The sequence below is a fragment of the Brassica oleracea genome, chromosome C7 (genome assembly GCF_000695525.1).
Source record: "Brassica oleracea var. oleracea cultivar TO1000 chromosome C7, BOL, whole genome shotgun sequence".
In the NCBI taxonomy this organism is placed as follows: domain Eukaryota; kingdom Viridiplantae; phylum Streptophyta; class Magnoliopsida; order Brassicales; family Brassicaceae; genus Brassica; species Brassica oleracea.
Window position 1 is genome coordinate 29,010,912 of NC_027754.1, and position 19,881 is coordinate 29,030,792.

General features: G+C 31.8%; 2 protein-coding genes across 3 annotated transcripts; both read left to right on the plus strand.

Annotated features, from left to right (window-relative positions):
• The first annotated feature begins 12,937 nt into the window (after window positions 1-12,937).
• On the plus strand, window positions 12,938-14,825 carry LOC106303955 (YDG domain-containing protein At5g47150-like). Of its 2 annotated transcripts, none has more exons than XM_013740315.1 (2): window positions 12,938-13,154; window positions 13,787-14,825. In XM_013740315.1, exon 2 carries the CDS (start codon window positions 13,790-13,792, stop codon window positions 14,786-14,788), a length of 999 nt encoding a protein of 332 aa, XP_013595769.1. In that variant the 5' UTR covers window positions 12,938-13,154; window positions 13,787-13,789; the 3' UTR covers window positions 14,789-14,825. The 2 variants fall into 2 exon arrangements, with proteins under 2 accessions (XP_013595769.1, XP_013595768.1); XM_013740314.1 differs by having other exon boundaries at window positions 12,939-13,154; window positions 13,790-14,825.
• A 3,594-nt stretch (window positions 14,826-18,419) lies between these two features.
• Window positions 18,420-19,814, plus strand: LOC106303021 (YDG domain-containing protein At5g47160). The gene has a single exon (XM_013739399.1). The coding sequence runs from the start codon at window positions 18,420-18,422 to the stop codon at window positions 19,611-19,613; it is 1,194 nt and encodes a 397-aa protein (XP_013594853.1). The 3' UTR covers window positions 19,614-19,814.
• Window positions 19,815-19,881: the final 67 nt, after the last annotated feature.

Sequence of the window (19,881 nt, forward strand, 5' to 3'; positions counted from 1 at the left end):
TATATAAAAGGAAGGATGTTATGTAAGGGGATCTTTTTGGCGATCTTATTTGATACATATACTGTCTTCTTGTCCTTATTAAAATATTTTTATGGAAATTTTATTGTGCTCTTATTATGTTGAAGATGAGTTGCATGAGAACATAGGCCCTCTTTGTTTCTCCATCCGGATGAACCATTTGGATGAAGACGAGAGTTTTGTTTGTTTAGGCACTAAAAGTGCAATTCATCCAGATGGATCATACGAATGACTTTCAAAAATTTAGGCTTAATTTTAAAGTCCATCCAGCTGAACCAATTTGGATCATTTGAATGGAGATGGTTCATTCAAAATGGTATAATGTCTATTATGCCCTTAATGTGATTCACAAATTACAAACCTAAACATAATATCATTTTGTCACACACGAAAACTGACAAAACCACAAAAACGCGTTTTCTCGCGAAAACCTAAAAACTAATTTTTCACGTCAAAACCCCAAAACGTATTTTCCCGCCAAAATTGGAAAAACGTGTTTTTACGCCAAATTTGCAAAACGTGTTTTCATGCGAAAATCACAAAAACATGTTTTAACGCCAAAACCCCAAAACGCATTTTCTGCTAAAACAAAAACACGTTTTCCCGCCAAAATCGCAAAAACGTGTTTTCCCGCCATGTTTTCCCGCCATAACGTATTTTCCCGCAAAAATTGCAAAAACATGTTTTCACGCCAAAACCCCAAAAACGTGTTTTCCCGTAAAAAATCACAAAACGCGTTTTCCCGTCAAAATTGCAAAATATCGTTTTTCCGTCAAAATGAAAAATCTTCTTTTCTCCCCAAAACCGAATTTTTTTTTTTTACCTGCCAAAACAAAAAAAAACGTGTTTTCCCGTAAAAAATCACAAAACGCGTTTTCCCGTCAAAATCGCAAAATCTTGTTTTCCGGCCAAAATCGAAAAATTTCGTTTTCCCGCCAAAACTGCAAAAACGCGTTTTCCCGTCAAAATCGCAAAATCTTGTTTTCCGGCCAAAATCGAAAAATTTTGTTTTCCCGCCAAAACCGAAAATCTCGTTTTTCCGCCAAAATCGCAAAATCTTGTTTTCCGACCAAAATCGAAAAAACCCGTTTTTCCGCCAAAACCGAAAATCTCGTTTTTCCGCCCGCCAAAACCGCAAAATCTTGTTTTCCCGCCAAAACCGAAAAAACCTGTTTTCCCGCCAAAACCGAAAATCTCGTTTTCCCGCCAAAACCGCAAAAACCAAAACGCTTTTTCCCGCCTAAATCGCAAAATCTCGTTTTCTGGCCAAAATCGAAAAGTGCGTTTTTCCGCTAAAACCAAAAAATCTTGTTTTCCTCCCCAAAACCGCAAAAAAACTCGTTAATTTTGAAATAATTCTAATGTAAATATATTAGATTAAATAATTAAATATAATATAGTTAAAATTAATATCAAATATATGATTAAATCAAAACAATGGTGTTTTGGTAATTTGTTTATTAAACTCATTTAGATGGAAATGAAAATAAAGAAACAAACATAAGATTCATTTAGATGATTCATCTAGATGAGCTATTTGGATGAACAAACAAACAGTCACAAAAATTTGAATGGATCATCTAAATAGATCATACAAATGAATCATCTGGATGGAGATGACAAATGGTGAAACAAACAGCCCCATAATTGAATAAAATCTTGATACTAAATGCTTTTCTAGAAGTATTAGGATATGTTGTCAAGATTCCGAGCATTGATGATCATGTTGTTGCAGCTCCTAAACCAAAAGGAACTTGTTTCAAACAAGTAGAAGCGTTTAGAAACTTTGATCACCATGATGCTACTCCTCGATCGTGAGAAAGTGCTTGAGGTCTTGCATCTTTTTAAGATGTTTTCAGGCAGTTGGATAGAGATAAACAAGCATGGCGAGGTGGATATTTATCTGATGCTACAGCTATAATAGGCATCAAAACATAAGCTATGCTAGAGAAAATGAGGAAACAAGTGAAGAGAATGGGATTGGTTCCTGGAATCAACGTTGGCGACGAGTTACAATACAAAACCTCTCCTTGTTGTGGGTCTTTCATTTCAAGACGATGTGCATGATTTTACTATATGAAAAAGGGAAATGTTAAGCTTGCCACAAGCATCATTGCCACACAATGATAGGGTTACAATGGTAAGGTTGATGCTGATGTTGTGGTTTTTACTGGTGAAGGAGGAAACGTGTTAAGCAAGGCAAACAAAACTGAAGATCAGAAATCTCTTTCTTTCTATTGAAAAAAAACTCTTTTATTCTTTAGTCATTTCTGAGAAATTTGAAATTTGAAGCTGGCTTTAATATTTTTTTTTGCTTGGGGGCCCTAAATTTGCAGGGCCGGTTTTGTATAGAGTTCTAAGAAAATTAAAAAAACTTCGTCAAAAGTCATTTGTATTCACTAATAAAGTAGTTATATATATGCTTTTTTTAGAAAAAAGCTTACTATATGCTATTTTCCCTTAAGATGTAAAGTGAAAACAACTTTTTTAATGCACAACATGTCAATTTTCATATTAATTATTTTAACTATTTACAGCAAATTTTTTTGTTTTATTGACTGAAAGTTTATTTATTCCACATTATACATTTAATTTCCTACAAAACCAACAAGGGAGCTCACCTTTGCATTAGACTATCAATAATTGAATAGTTGAATCAATAATTTAACTGTTGAAAGTTATAAAGTCAAAATATCGAATTTGTTGGAAAAAAAAAATAGTTCTTGCTGCCATGTGTTGACTTTTAATTAGAGAAAATGTTGGATGATGACCTATATAAAATTCACGTGTTCAGTTTTTACTGGTTGTCTAGATTTTTATGATTCTTGTTTCCATTCAATTATTCAAATTCGATTATCTAATAGGAAAATATATATCAAATTTCATCCTTTTATGATAATATAAGTGAACAAGAAGATAATCGGATTATTTCCTGGAATCCACATTGGCGACGAGTTTCAGTACAAAACCTAGCTTCTTCTTGTGGGTCTTCCTTCAAGACAATGTGCAGGATTTTATTATATTAAAAATGGGAAATGTTAAGGTTGCCACAAGCATCGTTGCCACAAAATGATATGGTTATAATGATAAGGTTGATGCTGATGTTGTGGTTTCTACTGGTGAAGGATGAAACGTGGTAAGCAAGGAAAAAAAAACTGAAGATCAAAAATCTATTTCTCTCCATTAAAGAGAGAACTCTTTTATTTTAAGCATTTCTGAGAAATGTGAAATGTGAAATGTGATGAAACTGGCAAAATATTTTTCTTTCTTGGGCCCCTAAAACTTAGTGAGTTCTAAGAAATTTGTAAAAACTTCCGTCAAAATTCATTTTTATTCACTATATGCCTTTTTAAAGAAAAAAGCTTGCTTAATGCCATTTTTCCTAAGATGTATTGTGAAATCAACTAAAAGCTTGCTATATGCCATTTTTCCTAAGATGTAATGTGAAATCAACTTTTCTTAATGCATAACATGTTAATATTGCGTAGCAATTTTTTGAACTATTAACAGCAAAACTTTGTTTTAGAAGTGAAAGTCTGAAAGTTTATGTAACTATTTACGGAAGTGTATTGATTCCACATTATATTTTTTTATTTGCTACAAAACCAATAAGGAAACTCACCCTTCGCATTAGATTAATAACGCAGCAGTTGAATCAATACTTCAAATGTTGAAAGTGATGCAGTGAAGATGTTAATTTTTTTGAAAACAAGTGAGAAAAGCAAGTCTAAACTGCCATGTGTTAGCTTTTTAACTGGGAAAAATGCTGTATGCATGTAGAGACGGATGACCCAAATAAAATTCATCCGTTCAATTTATTGGTTATCCAATTTTTTATGGTTTTTTCTCACTCATATTATTCAAACTCAATTATTTAATATTAAAACTTTTTGAAAAAATAGCAAAATTAGTTACTTGTTTGATCTATAAATAGAAACCAATCTCATTTCATTTAGATATAAACATATTTTATTTTTCTATTAGTAATTTTAGTATTTTTAACGAGTTAAAAATATAAATATATAATATAAAATATAAATATTAAAACTATGTCATTTTAGCTATTTAAGTTAATTACAATAAAAAATATTAGTAATTTACAGCCGTTAAACTATAAAAGATAAAATATAAATTTAAAATGGTAGGGTAATGTGCATGGGTGAATCTAGACACAATATTAAAAGCATGACAGATAAAATCAGATTGGATAGGAGGCACTTTTTCATATTCTTCTCTAAAATAAGAAATTTAACCAAATTAAATTAAATTATTTAAGAAGAAACAAAATATAGTAGAGGTGACTTGAGTGACCCATACACATACACTTGCGTCCCCCCTAGTAGGATCTTGCATTTTTAAACAACTTTTTTTTTTGGCATCAAAAGCTCCATATTTTTATTAAGATGATTCCAACCAAATGGTGTCTAGCACTAGCCAAGCTGGGACCTCAGAGTTTACATGGGAAAAGCAAAAACCTCGAGACCGCGCCCCTTTCACAAGGCGATCAGCTCGGACGTTCTTCAAACGTGAGACAAAAGAAATGGAGCATAACAAAAACTTAGAACTGAAGAGTAAGGAATTCATCAAACTCAGCCATAAGACTTGGTCATTCTTCTTCTTCCTCAATGAGCCTAACCAGTTGCAGGCAATCTGATTCAAAGGCCATCAATTCGTGACCGAGAAATAGCGAGGATTTCATGGCCCACAGCAGAGTACCGAACTCTGCGTGTAGGGGAGACAGCGATCGGTTACTAACAAATGAACCGAAAGTTGTAGTCCCATCCTCATTCTCTATCACGAGTCCGCCACCATATCGAGTATCATCTCCTTTCCATAACGCGTCAAACCGACAAAACGGTCTCTGTGGCAGTCTATACAGTAGCTCCGGCAAAGGAGTGTTGGCGTTCTCCTCTGTAACTTCCGAATTGATTTGCGCCAGTCGCCAATTCTCCGCCTCTGACGTCGCTGATTGTATCACTTCCATTGGCGAGATCTCCTTGTTATCAAAGACCTTTGCATTACGCGCCTTCCACAGGAACCAGATGATCCATGGGATGCGAGTATCAGAAAATATAAAATGGGTATTAAAGGTTGAAGAGAAAAGATGATGTAGAGTATCAGAAAATATAAAAAAGAGTGTTGAATTATATAAATCAATGTAACGATGATATGGTAATTTAAGAATCATTTTTACTTTTTAATCTTTTTATCAATTTTATTTTTCAACACAGTTACATGCATGAAATTATCATATGGTGTGATATTTTTTTCTTTTATTATATGTTATCAACAGAAGACGTAAATTAAATTATATATTATATATAAAGAAAATCAATTACTCAAATTGTCCATTAATCAGCTTCAACACTCTATCAGATTCATGTTTTTCTTATGTGTTTTGGTCGCAGTTATTTTTAGTGAATCAAGTAAATGATAAAATTGTGGAAGCACCGTAGCCTATTGGTTAAGGTTTAAAGGTTTCTACACCCAGGTTTGGGGTTTGAATCCCAGACTATGCAATTTATTGCAGATTACAGGAAATCCAGGTTACAAGTCCCGAAGAGAGCGATTTATTAAACAATTATGCAGACTACGGAAAAAAGACTTACATGAGATCTTCAACATGGTGCAAGTAAATCTTGCCAGACGTGGATCTTCATAGGATGGCTCAGGTGATGCAGTTAGGTGTAGGTCTTCAGAAAGCATGTAATCTTTCTCATATCATAATTGTAAGATCATAATAAATCAGCGTTAAAAAATAAATAAATGATAAAGTAAGATTGTTTGCTGAGCAAATAGACTCTAAATCATTATCTTAAATAAAAGATTTTTTATGTTATATAGTACAAATAGTTTTTCTCAATAGACTACTATTTGTTAGAACATCAGTTGATTAATTTTTTAGAGTTATGATTTACAAATAAATAAAAAACAAGAGAGAAACAATTTGTATATGTATTATATATACGCGTTCTTACATAAAAAGATTAAAATATCGTTATCAAATTTTCTAAAATATAGTGTGAAAACAACTTCTCATATTTTTGTCATCTTCTTGAATTATTGATAGCAACATCTTTTTACAGACGCAAAGTTTATGTTACATATTTATGGTAATATGTAGGTGTCATGAATACTTTATTCGTTGTTTATATGAAACCAACAAGGCAGTAGCAGTAATTGCATTTTGTATGAAACAAACAGGATATTATGTTTTTCACCATTTAATCAATGTCCGTGATGGCCGCCAAAAAAAAAGTCAATGTTGGTGATTGATCCTAAAATCCATTCAGAAAATAGGATTAGAGTTTGATTGATTTTGCGGTAAGGAAGCTTTCCTTGAGCTCCATTCCGCATTCATTGCTCCATACTTATGAAAGGTCCTTTAAACTCTATGTCATATTAACTGTGTTGTCTTCGAGATAAAATGTTCTCAATTTTTGTCCAATGAGCAAATTTCCAAGAACTGGTCACTGATGAAGTTAAACATATTATGAGTTGTCTTTAGAAAAAAATGTATATGTATTTTTATCGGGATCAAGTCAAACATAGTTGTTAGGAAATATCTTGTATGTGAAGTATGAGGTGTGATTGCTCGAGAGAGCTCCTAGTTAAGGTAGTTATATTGGTTTGTTTTTTAGATAGAAAGCTATAAGAGAGTTCTCTTCTTCAGATAGGCGATTAGGTCTTCAGGTCGGCATGTCGTCAGGTCTCCAGATCGTCAGGTCTCCAGGTAGTCAGGTTTCAAGGTCATTAGATCGTCAACTCACCAAGTCGGCAGGTCGACAAAGCAACTTGGCAGCTAGGTAGTTTGGTAGCCAAGGGCATCTCTAACTCCACTCTATTTCCTACACCAAACTCTATTATAAAGTAAATCTTCGCCAACCTCACTCTATATCCCACTCTAAAATAGTGTAACTCTATTTTTTACTCTATATTTGGAGTAGCTTTATTTCTTACTCTATTAGACCATCTCCAATGGTTTCCCTCATTTTATTCCTCAAAATGAGTTTGTGATTTGCTCCAATGGTTCCCTTCTTTTTCTCCCTTAATTTTTATTATATTCATTTTTCAACTTCTTATTTATTGAAAATAACACTTTATTTTATAAGATTTTAGATTATACTCATTTATTTTAAAATTTTACAATTTAACCAAACTTTAACTTATAAAAATCAAATATTTGTTACATTAATAAAAATACATAACAACATACAAATAATAGTAGAATTTTACTTAAACAGTACTATCACTATATTTTTTTCAACAAATGATCAATCAACACATTTCGAAGAGAGAAGTGTTTTCTATCTTATTTTCTTTTAATTATATATTATAATTTATAAAATTATAAATTATAATTTATATTTTAATAACTAATTATTGGTAATTATATTTTAACAAGTTTAATCAGTATATACCTGTTGGATATAAAGTTATAAAAGTTATGTTTAGTGTTAATGCTTTGTTTATATATAAAATAAAGATTGTCAAAAAGTAAAGGACCATTATGTAAATAAAAAAAGTTTGACATCAAAATGAGGTTGTGAATAGTGTTCCCTCAAATTTGAGGGAATACTGTTCATATCCTCTTTTTTTCCCTCAAAATAAAGTACCATTGGAGATGAATTTTCCTCATTTTGAAGCACTATTGAAGATGTTCTTATGGAGTGAAACTTTTTTATTTATACTTTAGCCCTTTTAGTTTTTAATCATTTATTTTGTAACTATTTATGTAATTTAGTTATGCAAACATCACATAATTCTCTTCAACACAATGTACATATTAGCCAAAGAAAAAAAGCATTAAAATTAAAAAAAATAATTCTAAAAAATTAGCCAAAGAAAACAAATACTAAATAGAAAATAAGCAACATAACATAAAATTTAAATTATAGATAATTGTGATTTAATATTCGGGTAAATTGCCTCCAGATCCACCAAGATTGTTAAAGTATTGTCCAAATGAGGTAAATGAAAGAGTATCTTCTTGTTCATGTTGTTGACCATGTCTTTTTTTTTGTAAAATTCGTGTTCGTTTCTCTTGAAAATATGCACGAACTTTTGGATCTTGCACTAAATTCAAGTCACAAAATAAATATTTGTTTTCTTCCTTCAGCTCATTCAAAGCATAATTCTTCTTTTGAATCTCCAAGTGATATTCTCGTTGTGCCCTTGTCTTCTTTAGTTGCTCCAAAAAATTTGTATTTTCCATCTTTTAAGGTATTGATAACCGATGTTGTTTGATCACCAAGTTTTCGTTTCATTTTTGGATTTTTTATCCCACTTGGGCGAGGAGAGGGAGATCCGCTGATATTCCCCTCGCCATCACTTAAGTTTAAAGAAAATGGAGGCAAACCTGGAGATGTTTGCGTGGGAGAATCAAGGAAATGATTTTCTAACTCTGAACATGTATTCTCAGGGATTGATATTGATATGCGTTTAGCATGGGCAACACCATCTTTAAACTTTTCAAAGTCTTTAATAATACTCCAAACATGGGAAAAATGTGTTACATGACATCATGACTACATGTATAATTCTACACAACATGATAATTGAGGATGAACGTGATCTTGACGCACCAATTGAAGTGGGAATAGAAGCTCCACCTCGAGAGGTTCAAACACCAGAGAATGATAATATTCGATCTGAAGAGTTTTTTTGGTCGATTTAGAAAAATCAATGATAAAGAAACTCATTTTGCACTTCGAAGTTCGTTAATTGATCATTTGTGGGAAAAATACATTAATGGTGATGTTTAAGTTAAATGTATTATTATTATTAGGGATGTTAAGAATGGGTTTTTTACCCATAGGGTACCCTAAACCCTATCAAAATTTGAAAACAAAAACCCGTATTATTAGTGTTTGAAACTAGCGGGTTTTATTTGGGCAGGTCTTGGTTTGTAAATTACCCTATTGGGTTTACCATATCGGGTGTCGGGTACCCTATGGGTTAAAAAAAAAGCCCAATAAAACGACATCATTTTATGTTTTATTTTATCCTAATTCTTTTGTCTCTTCCCGTGAGCCGTGACCACAGCCACATAATAGAAATAAGATATTATTTTCTGCAACGACGATCGATTCTGATAGAGACACCTCTGTTTCATTAATAAGACTGAGAAATGGGTTTTTGTATTTCGATTGATCTATCGTCTTTTACAGAGGTTTCCTATGCTCTAGAAATTAGAATCATGTTTCCACTTGTGTTTGATGATTGAGAGAGTTAAAGATCAGTATCTACTTTGGTTTGCTTCTTTGTCGGAGTTAGCTGATGATCGAAGCTTCTTGTGAGAGGTTAAAAGGAAAGTTACATTGTTTATTTTAATGTTATGTGTTTGCAGGTTCTACAATACATTTGTTCAGGTTAATTATTTAATGGCTTTTGAGTTTTGACAATGATCTATTTCAAGAGGAGGATCGATCATTTTTGTTTTCGTTCTCAGATCATGACTTCAACACAGCGTTGTTATGGGATTACTAATGGTAAAGTTCAAATACGTTTTTCTGCGTCCATAACTTGTCGTTGTAGTTCACTGATGATCAAGAAAGATTGAACCAACACATTATTTTGCATTTCATAAGTTTATTATCCCATTCACGGAGTTAACAACTTCCACAAATGCTTGTCAGCAAACATGATTAAAAATTAATCATAATTGTATATAAAACGTGATTAAAAATTAAATATTCAATATATATAAATTTAATTTAAAACTATAAAGCTTAAACAAAAAAATCACAAAACTAAAAAAAATACAGATGAGGTTTTTCGCGGGTTACCCTAACAAGACCGGATTTTTTAGTTTAGGGTATTTTTTGGGCGGTTTTTTTTCGGGTTCGGGCCGGGCCGGGTAATTTTGCCCATCACAACATCCCTAAATTTATAATGTAATGTAATTTTTAAGATAATAAATGTTTGGTTTAAATATATAATTTATAAGAACTTTGTCAAAAATAAAATATAATAGATCAATTTGTAAATTTTGTAAGTAAAAGATATTTGTCATAAAATAAAAAAAAAGAATATTTTTCAGAATTAAATATAGAGTAAACCATTTGAAGAAAACTAGACTCTATTTTAGAGTTACTTTATTTTAGAGTAAAAACTACTCTAAAATAGAGTAAACCATTAGAGATGGTCTAAACAGACTGGCAGCTAGACAATTTAACAATTATGTTATGTAGTTTGAGAAGTTAGACAAAAAGTAGCTGAATGATAACAAGTGCAAATAAATGATATAAAGAGATATGAAGAATGAGTAAATGACTTCCTTTTGAGGATGAATATGTGGATCTTATGTCGGAATAGATGATGAATGTGTGAGATATTCTTCCCTATTTATTATCTTCTCATTTTTTCATTTTTCTCTCATGGAGAGTTCTTTTTAGTTAAAACAACTCTCATCTTTTCGTATTTGATTTCTAGGTGGAGATAAAGTCATTTATAGCTATTAATTGGAAGGGTCAATTTGCTCGATATTCATATGAGATCTGACAATTAAAAATATAGCGATGCCTCGAGAAATGTGTCAATTTGTGACCTAATCAGACGTTATAGTCCTTCACGGCGCGTGAGCATGTGTATTACCATACGCTAGAAACATATACTATTATATGTATAACACATATATATAATAGATTATTTCAAACATAAAATGTAATGGTAGAAAATAATTTGAGTTCTATAGTACTATTTATTTATAGGGTTTAACGCAGTTTAAGCAGTGGGCAATATTAAAGAACATATTTATTTGTAGGCCAAATGTTTAGTGTAAAATACATTACGTAAAGAAACAATATAGCTTATATATTACAAAGAATAAAAATATACAATTCTATGTTTGATAACTATATAGTATATCATATGAACGGATATATGAACAACAAAAAAGATGAGGATAAAAGGAGAAGAAAAAATGCAAAGATGGAGATTATGGAAAAAAAATTGGAAGGGTAATTTACAGAAGACGATGGAAAGAGAGAGAGAAAGAGCGATGGAGGGGAGAAAGAGGGAAGATGACAAATAGATAGAAGAAGATGGGGATGTCGAATAGATAGAAGAGGATGGGGATGTCTGAGAGAGAGAGAGAGAGAGAGAGAGAGAGAGAGAGAGAGAGAGAGAGAGAGAGAGAGAGAGAGAGAGAGAGAGAGAGAGTAATTCTAATTCTATTTTACTCTTCGTAAATAGAATAGAATACCACAATATATTATCTGAACATTACATATTAGAGAGATAGAAAAAGTAGGGAGATAGAGAGTGAAATAAAGAGAGAAATGGGAGGGAGATAAAGATGGAGACCGGAGAGACTCATAGAGGGAGAGATGGTGATTGAAGAGAGATACCGAAGAAGAGATGGAAGAAAAATAAATTATATCACTATTGTTCCGTTTTGTCTTTCGTAAATAGAATAGTACAAAGTTTTATTATAGCTGTATATATTTAATTTATAAATATATGTCAATTTTACAAAATTCAAAACATGTAATCTACAAAAACAAATCTATGTTTTTTATAAGTATATAAAAATTCAAATTATATATTTTTTTAAACTTAGAAAGTGAATTAAAAAAGAGAGGTGAAAGTGAGAAAAGGTAATATGATAATTAATACATAAATATCATAGTTTAGTTGTTGTTATGGTTAGAGACTCTATTTAAATCCTACCATGTATATGCGTCCAAATTTCTCTAATTGGAATAAGTAATCATATTGAATTCAAGACTATTGACTATGATTTGGTCAAAGGTTTGACTTGATTATTTATTAGCTCTATGTAATATAGGCCTTTGAATGTTAATGGGCTTTTGGGAGAAGATAAGTCTCAGATAGCCGAATCAGATTTGCGGCTTAAACCGACGGTTAAACCCAACTCTAACAGTTGGTTACTAAAACACAAAAGAAAACATATGAAAGTTGACTATTGCATCTTATATATTAAAACAGAAGTCACAAAACTTTATTCATATGTGAATTTTTTTTAAAATAGATATAATAGACATATTCCTAGAAAGTCATATTACATTTAATCTCGAATCTTATCATTTAAATTTTAGGCCTACCAGAAATTTTTATTGGGCTAACAATAATTGGATTTAAACAATAAATGATCCATTAAATTTATATATAATATAAATTAAATAGATATAATTTAATGTTGTAATATTATACATCCATATGTTAATTATTTAAATATTTGTCGATGTTAACTTTTAAAATTATAAAGATTTTTTTAAATAACAAAAATCATATTATCTAACAATGATTAATCTTTACTACCTTTAACCAATGAAAACAAATTTTAAACTATATAGTTTATTTTAAAAATTAAACAAAAACTAAATGTTTAAATATTTACTCGATAATATAAATCTATAAAGCGAAAAGTTTAATTTTTTAAAAACTTTCTAAATTTATGAAATGTTACAATATTTTCGAATATGACAATAAAAAAATATTTTACTAATCTTTATATATATAGTTACGATTTTAATAATGAAATAATAATTCAAAAATATATATATAGAAGAAGATACAAATACATTTAAAAGTTTGAAACAATCTATTCAATGAAAAAAATATGCCGTAAACTTATTATGTTTTAAAAATTGATAAACACATATATATTATAATATATATCAATTTAGAATTGAAAACAAAATATTTATATAAAAATAAATGAAAACAAAAATCTGCGCGGTTGTGCGGATCGAGATCTAGTTAGCCATATTATCCAAGTAACTTTGTAAGTAAAGCATAGTACATGACATTGGAATCATTATCATATCAAACGTGGTCCGTCCACCTAATAATAAAGTATATTTGCCATTTTTCAGGTTCATTTTAATTTTTAGAACATCACCACAACCCTTAATTAAAGTTAAAGGTATGGACCCCAAAACATGAGAGACATTAAGTACACATCTTTGTCTATTTATCAAACTCTGCACCAACTCATCATATTCAACACTTCACCAAAATTTCACGTGACTTCTCCTGAGCCAAATCACCATATTTTCCAACACTTCACCACAAGCCGGAGTCATAGCGCAGGTTGATCGGCTCATCCGGGACCGTCTCTTGTCTATCCCACCATCGCCACGTCACCTTCTTCCCCGTCGCTTCTGCAGGTCTTCTTCTCCCTCTCGTCTGCTGTCTCCTAATGTTTTTTTTTTTTTTTTTTTGCTAAAACTGTCTCCTAATGTTTCCTCTGTTATTGCTTCCTCTCTTTTCTAAATCTGTTGTAATAAGTGCTCTTCCACATTCTCTGTAAAGAGAGAAAAAAAACAGCTTTTGGCATGAATTTAACATTTTACACCCAAAGAAAAGACGTAGAAGAGTAGATCGATGAGTCTTTACTCGTGTCGTGATTTGTCTGGTAATATCTTCAAAGTCTTTGTTTTTTCTTCTTACTCAGTGAACTTTCTGATCTTACATTTAACTTTTTATTCCTGATCTGTCTTCTTTGAGCTGGATTCGTCTTAGGTCTAGGTTTCATCTTTTTTCCTCTTCTCCAAGAAAATGAAAGTGGATTTAAATCCTATTTGCTATTTTTTTTTTAAATTATCTTTGAATTTCCTCCAACGATCTGTAAAAGGTGCATTTTTCTTTTGTAACACTGTAAAAGGTGCATAAAACCAATTTTTTTTTATAAAAGACTTCTCTCTGGATATTTTCTAGTGAAAATGTTGCCTCAAAATTTATAGAAATTGTTTTGAATTAAAGAAATTTGATATTGTGTATTTTGTAATGTTTGTACAAGAAGATGGATCGTGCTCGTAAGCGACCAATTGTCTATGCAATTCGTGATTTTCCACCTGGTTGTGGAACTGCTCCCTCTAATGTTCCTGACAAAGATCATTTCAAGACTCCAAGAACAAGTGATGATGTTGTTGTCGAGAATCCGAGTCCTGATCACTCTGATGCAGATTCAGAACCTAGTGGAGCTTCTCTCATAGAAGAACAAAAGTTTAGAACCTCTAAACACGATCGTGGTCTCAAACAAGAATCCCCGTTACGAAGCTCTTATCATGGTCGTGTTCTTGGAGCTCCTAAACACAAAGGAAGTTGTTCCAAACAAGAACCAGAGTCTCAACACTCTGATCATGTTGTTGCTGCACCTCCTACACCTCGTGAGAAAGTTCTTGAGGTCTTGCGTGCTTTTAAAGATGTCTACAGAGAGCTGGATCGAAACAAACAAGCGAGACGCGGTGGAGATTCATTTGACGCTACGGCTAGAATAGACATCAAAGCACAAGCTTTCCTAGAGAGCGAGGGGAGACACGTGAACACAGAGAAGAGAATCGGACAAGTCCCCGGAATCAACATTGGCGACGAGTTCCAGTACAAAACAGAACTTCGTCTTGTCGGGCTTCACTTCAAGACCATGTGCGGGATCGACTACATGGAAGTAGGAGGTGTGAAGTACGCGACATGCATCGTTGCCTCTGAGGGATATGGTTACAACGATAAGTTTGATGCTGGTGTTGTGATTTATACAGGTGAAGGAGGTAACGTGATAAGCAAGCATGAAAACAAAACTGAAGATCAGAAGATGCTAAAGGGCAACTTAGCTTTAGCTAACAGCATGAAACACAAGACCGAAGTGAGAGTGATACGTGGCATGGAGAGATGGGATGGTAAAGGGAAGCGTTATGTCTATGATGGGTTGTACTTAGTTGATAAGTATTGGTTAGAGAAAGGAGTTAGTGGTAAGAGTATGTACAAGTTTAAGCTTTGTAAAATTCCTGGTCAACCTCGTTGACTTGGAACCAATAATATTTACTTTTTGAAATTTGATTTTTTTTTTTGTTTAGTAGTGACTTGAGTTTCCTTTCTACAGCTGAAGTTCAAAGTTGTGGGTGATTAAGAAGCTAAACTCGAACTCACATCAGATCTAAACAATTATTCACTTGACTTTTGTTTTCATAATATTTGTATCACGAAATCATATTTCATTTGAAGTCTGCTGAGAGATTTCTCTAACGTCTTTTGATCAACGCATACGTTAATTTTGTAAATGACCTGAGGGTTTCAATAATAACTTTATTTGAAGTTTATTAGTTATCCTTTATAAACAAAAAAGTGAGTTCATCTGAAATCTCCACCAAAACCAAGTTAATTTTTCTTTTAACCAAAAATTGAACTTTGGATAAGTTACAAAAAAAAAAAAAAAAAAATTGAACTTTGGAAAGCACACTTGAGAAGAAATCTGTTGAAAAGAGACTTCCCTACAAGAAACTTTTCTCTCAGTATCAAATTTGTGTTTAACAAAAAAGACAAAAACATTATCAAAAAATAATTAAATAGTGAAGTCTGCTGTTCAATTGTCTAAAGATTTTAGTCAAACATGGAACTAAACTGTTGTTCTAAGAGTAAACTTCAAACAAATATCTACACTTTCCTACTTCGAACGAAGTATATTTTTTGTAATACTCAAAACTAACAATATTTTATATATTTAGTGTTTAGTGAATTACAATAATTTTATGTGTTTATGTTGAATGCATTTTAATTTATTTAATAAAACATTATGCGTTATTTTTTAATTAATATTTAGTTAAGAAATAATTATTTAGTTATATAATGTTTTTTTCCATTTTCTTGAAAGGATGAGACTAAAAGTTAGTTACAATGTTGTCAAAAAATATTTAGTTACAAAAAAAGTTTACTTAGCTGTGCAATTTTTATCAATCAATATAACTCTAAAGTTATTTACTTAACTATGAAATTAAGAAAACGAGGAAATCCTACAAATAACTGTTATAAATATATAAAATCTAACAGTTTTTTTTAAAAAAAGTTATACACAAAGAGAATATCACAAATTATATTTATTATGATAAAAATAAATATTTAATAATCTTCTTAATAAATACCGTTGAACTATTTTTTTATAAATTGGTAAAAAAATGAATACGTCTGAATAAAAAGAAATGTTTAATAATCTTCTTAATAAATACCGTTGAACTATTTTTTTATAAATTGGTAAAAAAATGAATACGTCTGAATAAAAATAAATATTTAATAATCTTCTTAATAAATATCGTTGAACTATTTTTTTATGAATTGGTAAAAATTGAATACGTCTGAATAAAAAAAATATTTAATAATCTTCTTAATAAATACCGTTGAACTATTTTTTATAAATTGGTAAAAAATTGAATACGTCTGAACTTGACAAAATGTTAGACTAATGTGTTTGCCTATTTAGACTCTTAAGATAAAAAAATTGGCCGTCTCCGAAAAAAAATTAAATTTGGTGACTAAGCAAACTTAGTGATCACCTGATCTTCTCCTATAAATAGACACCGTACGTTCCTTTAGTAATTATATTTCACAATACACAAAACAAATCTTCTAGCAACAAAATCTTCTTGCAACAAAATCTTCTTCAACGTAAGTGTCTTGAAAGTATATAGTTATTGACAAGTTTGTGAATTTCTTTTCAATTGTTGCGATGTTAACATTGACGATGTTAGACCATGATTAACCCGGGGTTCTTAGAATGAGGTTCTTAACTTCGGGTTAATCATGCTCTTAGGTTTTGAGATGAGTTAAGAAAAAAATCTCAATTCCGAGTGTTCATTTATTTTTTAATGATATGTCAAATCGCTCTAGATTATCGTTTTCAACTATTCATACTATATATGTGATGTTCAATAAAATTTCATTGATCATGAATGAAATTATTAAGTTATGAACATTTAATGTTAATATAAAATTATATTTTAAGAAAATTTATGTTTATATTTGAAAGTTTTACCATCCATATTTTTACAAGATTTGATAACCTATTAATTTAATTTCATGGGCTTTTATTTATCAGCTATAATATACCAGTATGTCATTAATTGGTTTCTTTTGAGTTTTTTTACCCAAAAAATAAATTTTAGTTGAACTTGATACAAGTCTTCTTTTTCTATACCGTGGAACCTCTATAAATTAATACTCGATAAATTAATAATCTTTATAAATTAATAAATTTTACCGGTCCTAACTTAGGCCGGTTCAAAATTTGACACAAATCGATAAAATAATAAGATAATAATTTTTCTATGTAAATATATGGTCCCATTAAAATTATAAATTAATAATATATATATACATATTTTATATAAGTAAGAACTTATTACTATATTGTTTGTTTTATATTTTCAATGGAATTATCTTTATATTATCTTAACACTTAATATATTTTTGAAAAGATTTAGTAATATTATATCTAAAACCAAATTTAAGTTCTATGCAATATTTATTATATATACCAAATAATATAATAAAATTAATATAAATGTCAAATTTCATAAAATAACAATTAATGTCTATACAATAGAATCAAATATTTTTCTTACCTTAGAATAAATATATCTTAAAATAGGAAATCTAAATAAGAAAACTTTTATAAATTAATAAAATTTCAAAATCCCAACATTATTAATTTATAGAGGTTCTACTGAACGAGACATCACAAATCTACAAAATTATTTCACAGTAGTAAGAGTAAATTGGAAAGAAAAAACAGAAACACTGCATATTAATATAGAATAAATTCATACAAGTATTTTTAGAAAGAGAAATTTGAATTGTCATAGACTTCTGAGTTTCTATAAGCATATATCTAGGAGTAATAAAGTAAAATGAGACAGAGAAAGGAAAGAAAAGTTTAATTATGTAATGAGAGTAAATGCCATGGAAGACTAAACATCACAACATCATACACAATTGACATATGATATAACGCATCACGTGATTATGAGTTAAAATTAATTAGGTTTTGCTATTAATTCGCATAATTGCGGCTAGAAGGTTATAACTGAAATGCATTAATGTAGTTTAGTGGCCCTAGCGGTTCCTCAATAACATTTCGTTTAAAAAAAAAAAAAGTCCAAACTCGCAAATTAATCAAACGGTCTTTTCTTTTCAGTGACATCTCTCGTTCTCCGAGCCCTAAGCAAATACTCCTACGAGAAGAAGAAGAAGATCATCATCATCATCTCGCTACTTACACAGGTGAGTTTTCTCTCATTGTCTTCTTTTTGTTTTTGTTTTTTCGCTGTTTATGACCATTTTACATAAGACGCTCTGTGATTGGTGACTTGCTCTTCGTCACCTCTGTGTTCTTTGGATTAATCTCATGCTTCGGTTCTTCTGAATCTCTGTGTTTGACTGTCTGAGATAAACTCATTCATTATTGTGCCGTTCGATTGGGTTTTGTGTAGCAGGGGGAAGTTTCTAGAACATTAGGTTGAAATCAAGTGTATAATCGATGTAGATTGTCTTCTCAACACTTTGTTCTTGCTACTGTTCATTCATTGGAAGATGATGCCTTTAGAGTTGCTAAGATGTTGCCTTTGTATATGTGTGGTAGAAGATAAATGTTTAGTGTTACTAAGATGTTGCCTTTGTATGTGTGCAGGAAGATTATCGAAATGAGATCCCTTTCCGATAAGAAAAAAAGGGTCTCTGCTGTTAGAGATTTTCCATATGGATGTGGGACTCGCTCTGTTCAGAATCGTAGAAGCGTGAATGGTCGTGAGGTTGTTCAAGCCGCAAGTGAGACACGACATGAACCGAGTGGTGTTGCTAATCGTGGTTACCACCACAGGCCTGGTTGTCCTGTTAACGAAGCTGAATCGATTGATGAGATTATGAAGAAAGCCGGCTTCAATGTCCCGGCTAGGAGTAGTGTTGACAGAGGAAGATCTGTTTCATCTTACAGTAAATCTTGTGGAAGCAAGGTTAAGCCTTTGAGTTCAGAGGAAGCTTTCAGGCTAAGTGCTTCTCAGAGCAGAAGGAGACAACTTTCACATTCACATTCATCCACCAGCAGTGAGAGGAAGCTTTTGTTAGCCAAAGCTGTGGAAAAACAGAGAAGCTCACCTGAGAACGGTGATGCAGATGCGCTAAGAAGACCAATGACTCATAAACCAAGTCAAAGACTTGGACTCAACCAGGTTACCAAAGCTCTCACCCCACGCGAGCAAGTTCAAAAGGTGTTGCGTATTTTCAAACTCGTGTTTAAAGCGCTGAACAAAGACCAACCCGGGCGGCATTACGAAGCACGAGCCATCCTAATGAACCATGGGATGCATGTGAACGCTGAGAAGATGATTGGACCGGTCCCCGGAATCGAAATCGGAGATAAGTTCCAGTACAAGTCAGAACTCAACTTGATCGGTCTCCATTTCGACATCAGAGGTGGCATTGACTACATAACCAAAAGAGGAGGCTTGAAGCTAGCTACGAGCATCATTTCGTCGGAAGGGAATGGTTACACGGATAGGTTTAACTCTGATGTGATGATTTACTCAGGACAGGGAGGTAACTTGACGAGCAAGGATCAGACAGTGGTCAAAGATCAGAAGCTTGAAACGGGGAACTTGGCTTTGGCTAATTGCATGGAGGCAAAGACTCCGGTGAGAGTGATACGTGGCGTAAAGGACCCGAGAGGAAAGTGTTATGTTTATGATGGGTTGTACTTGGTTGAGGAGTATTGGCGAGAGAGGGGACGTGGAGGTAGTCTTGTGTTTAAGTTCAAGCTTCGTAGAGTTCCTGATCAAGATTCAACTAACTTGAGATATCACTAGTGTGAGATGGAAAAGGTCCTTTTTGGGTGAGGAGAGATAGTATCAGACTGATTGATGTTTTAGAAAAGGAATTTTGCTTGGCAAAAGCTATAGCCTATAGCTAATCATAACATAACAGTAGGTTTGGAGTCTTTTGCTTTCATGTCAGATATGCTTCTGTTACTTTTGCATTGATGCTTCCGTTTCTGTTTATGTACAAAGTTATTAATAATGCTACCTTACTGCCAGTTCCTTGCTTGGGTCTGTAAGAGCTGAAAGCAACCTTAAT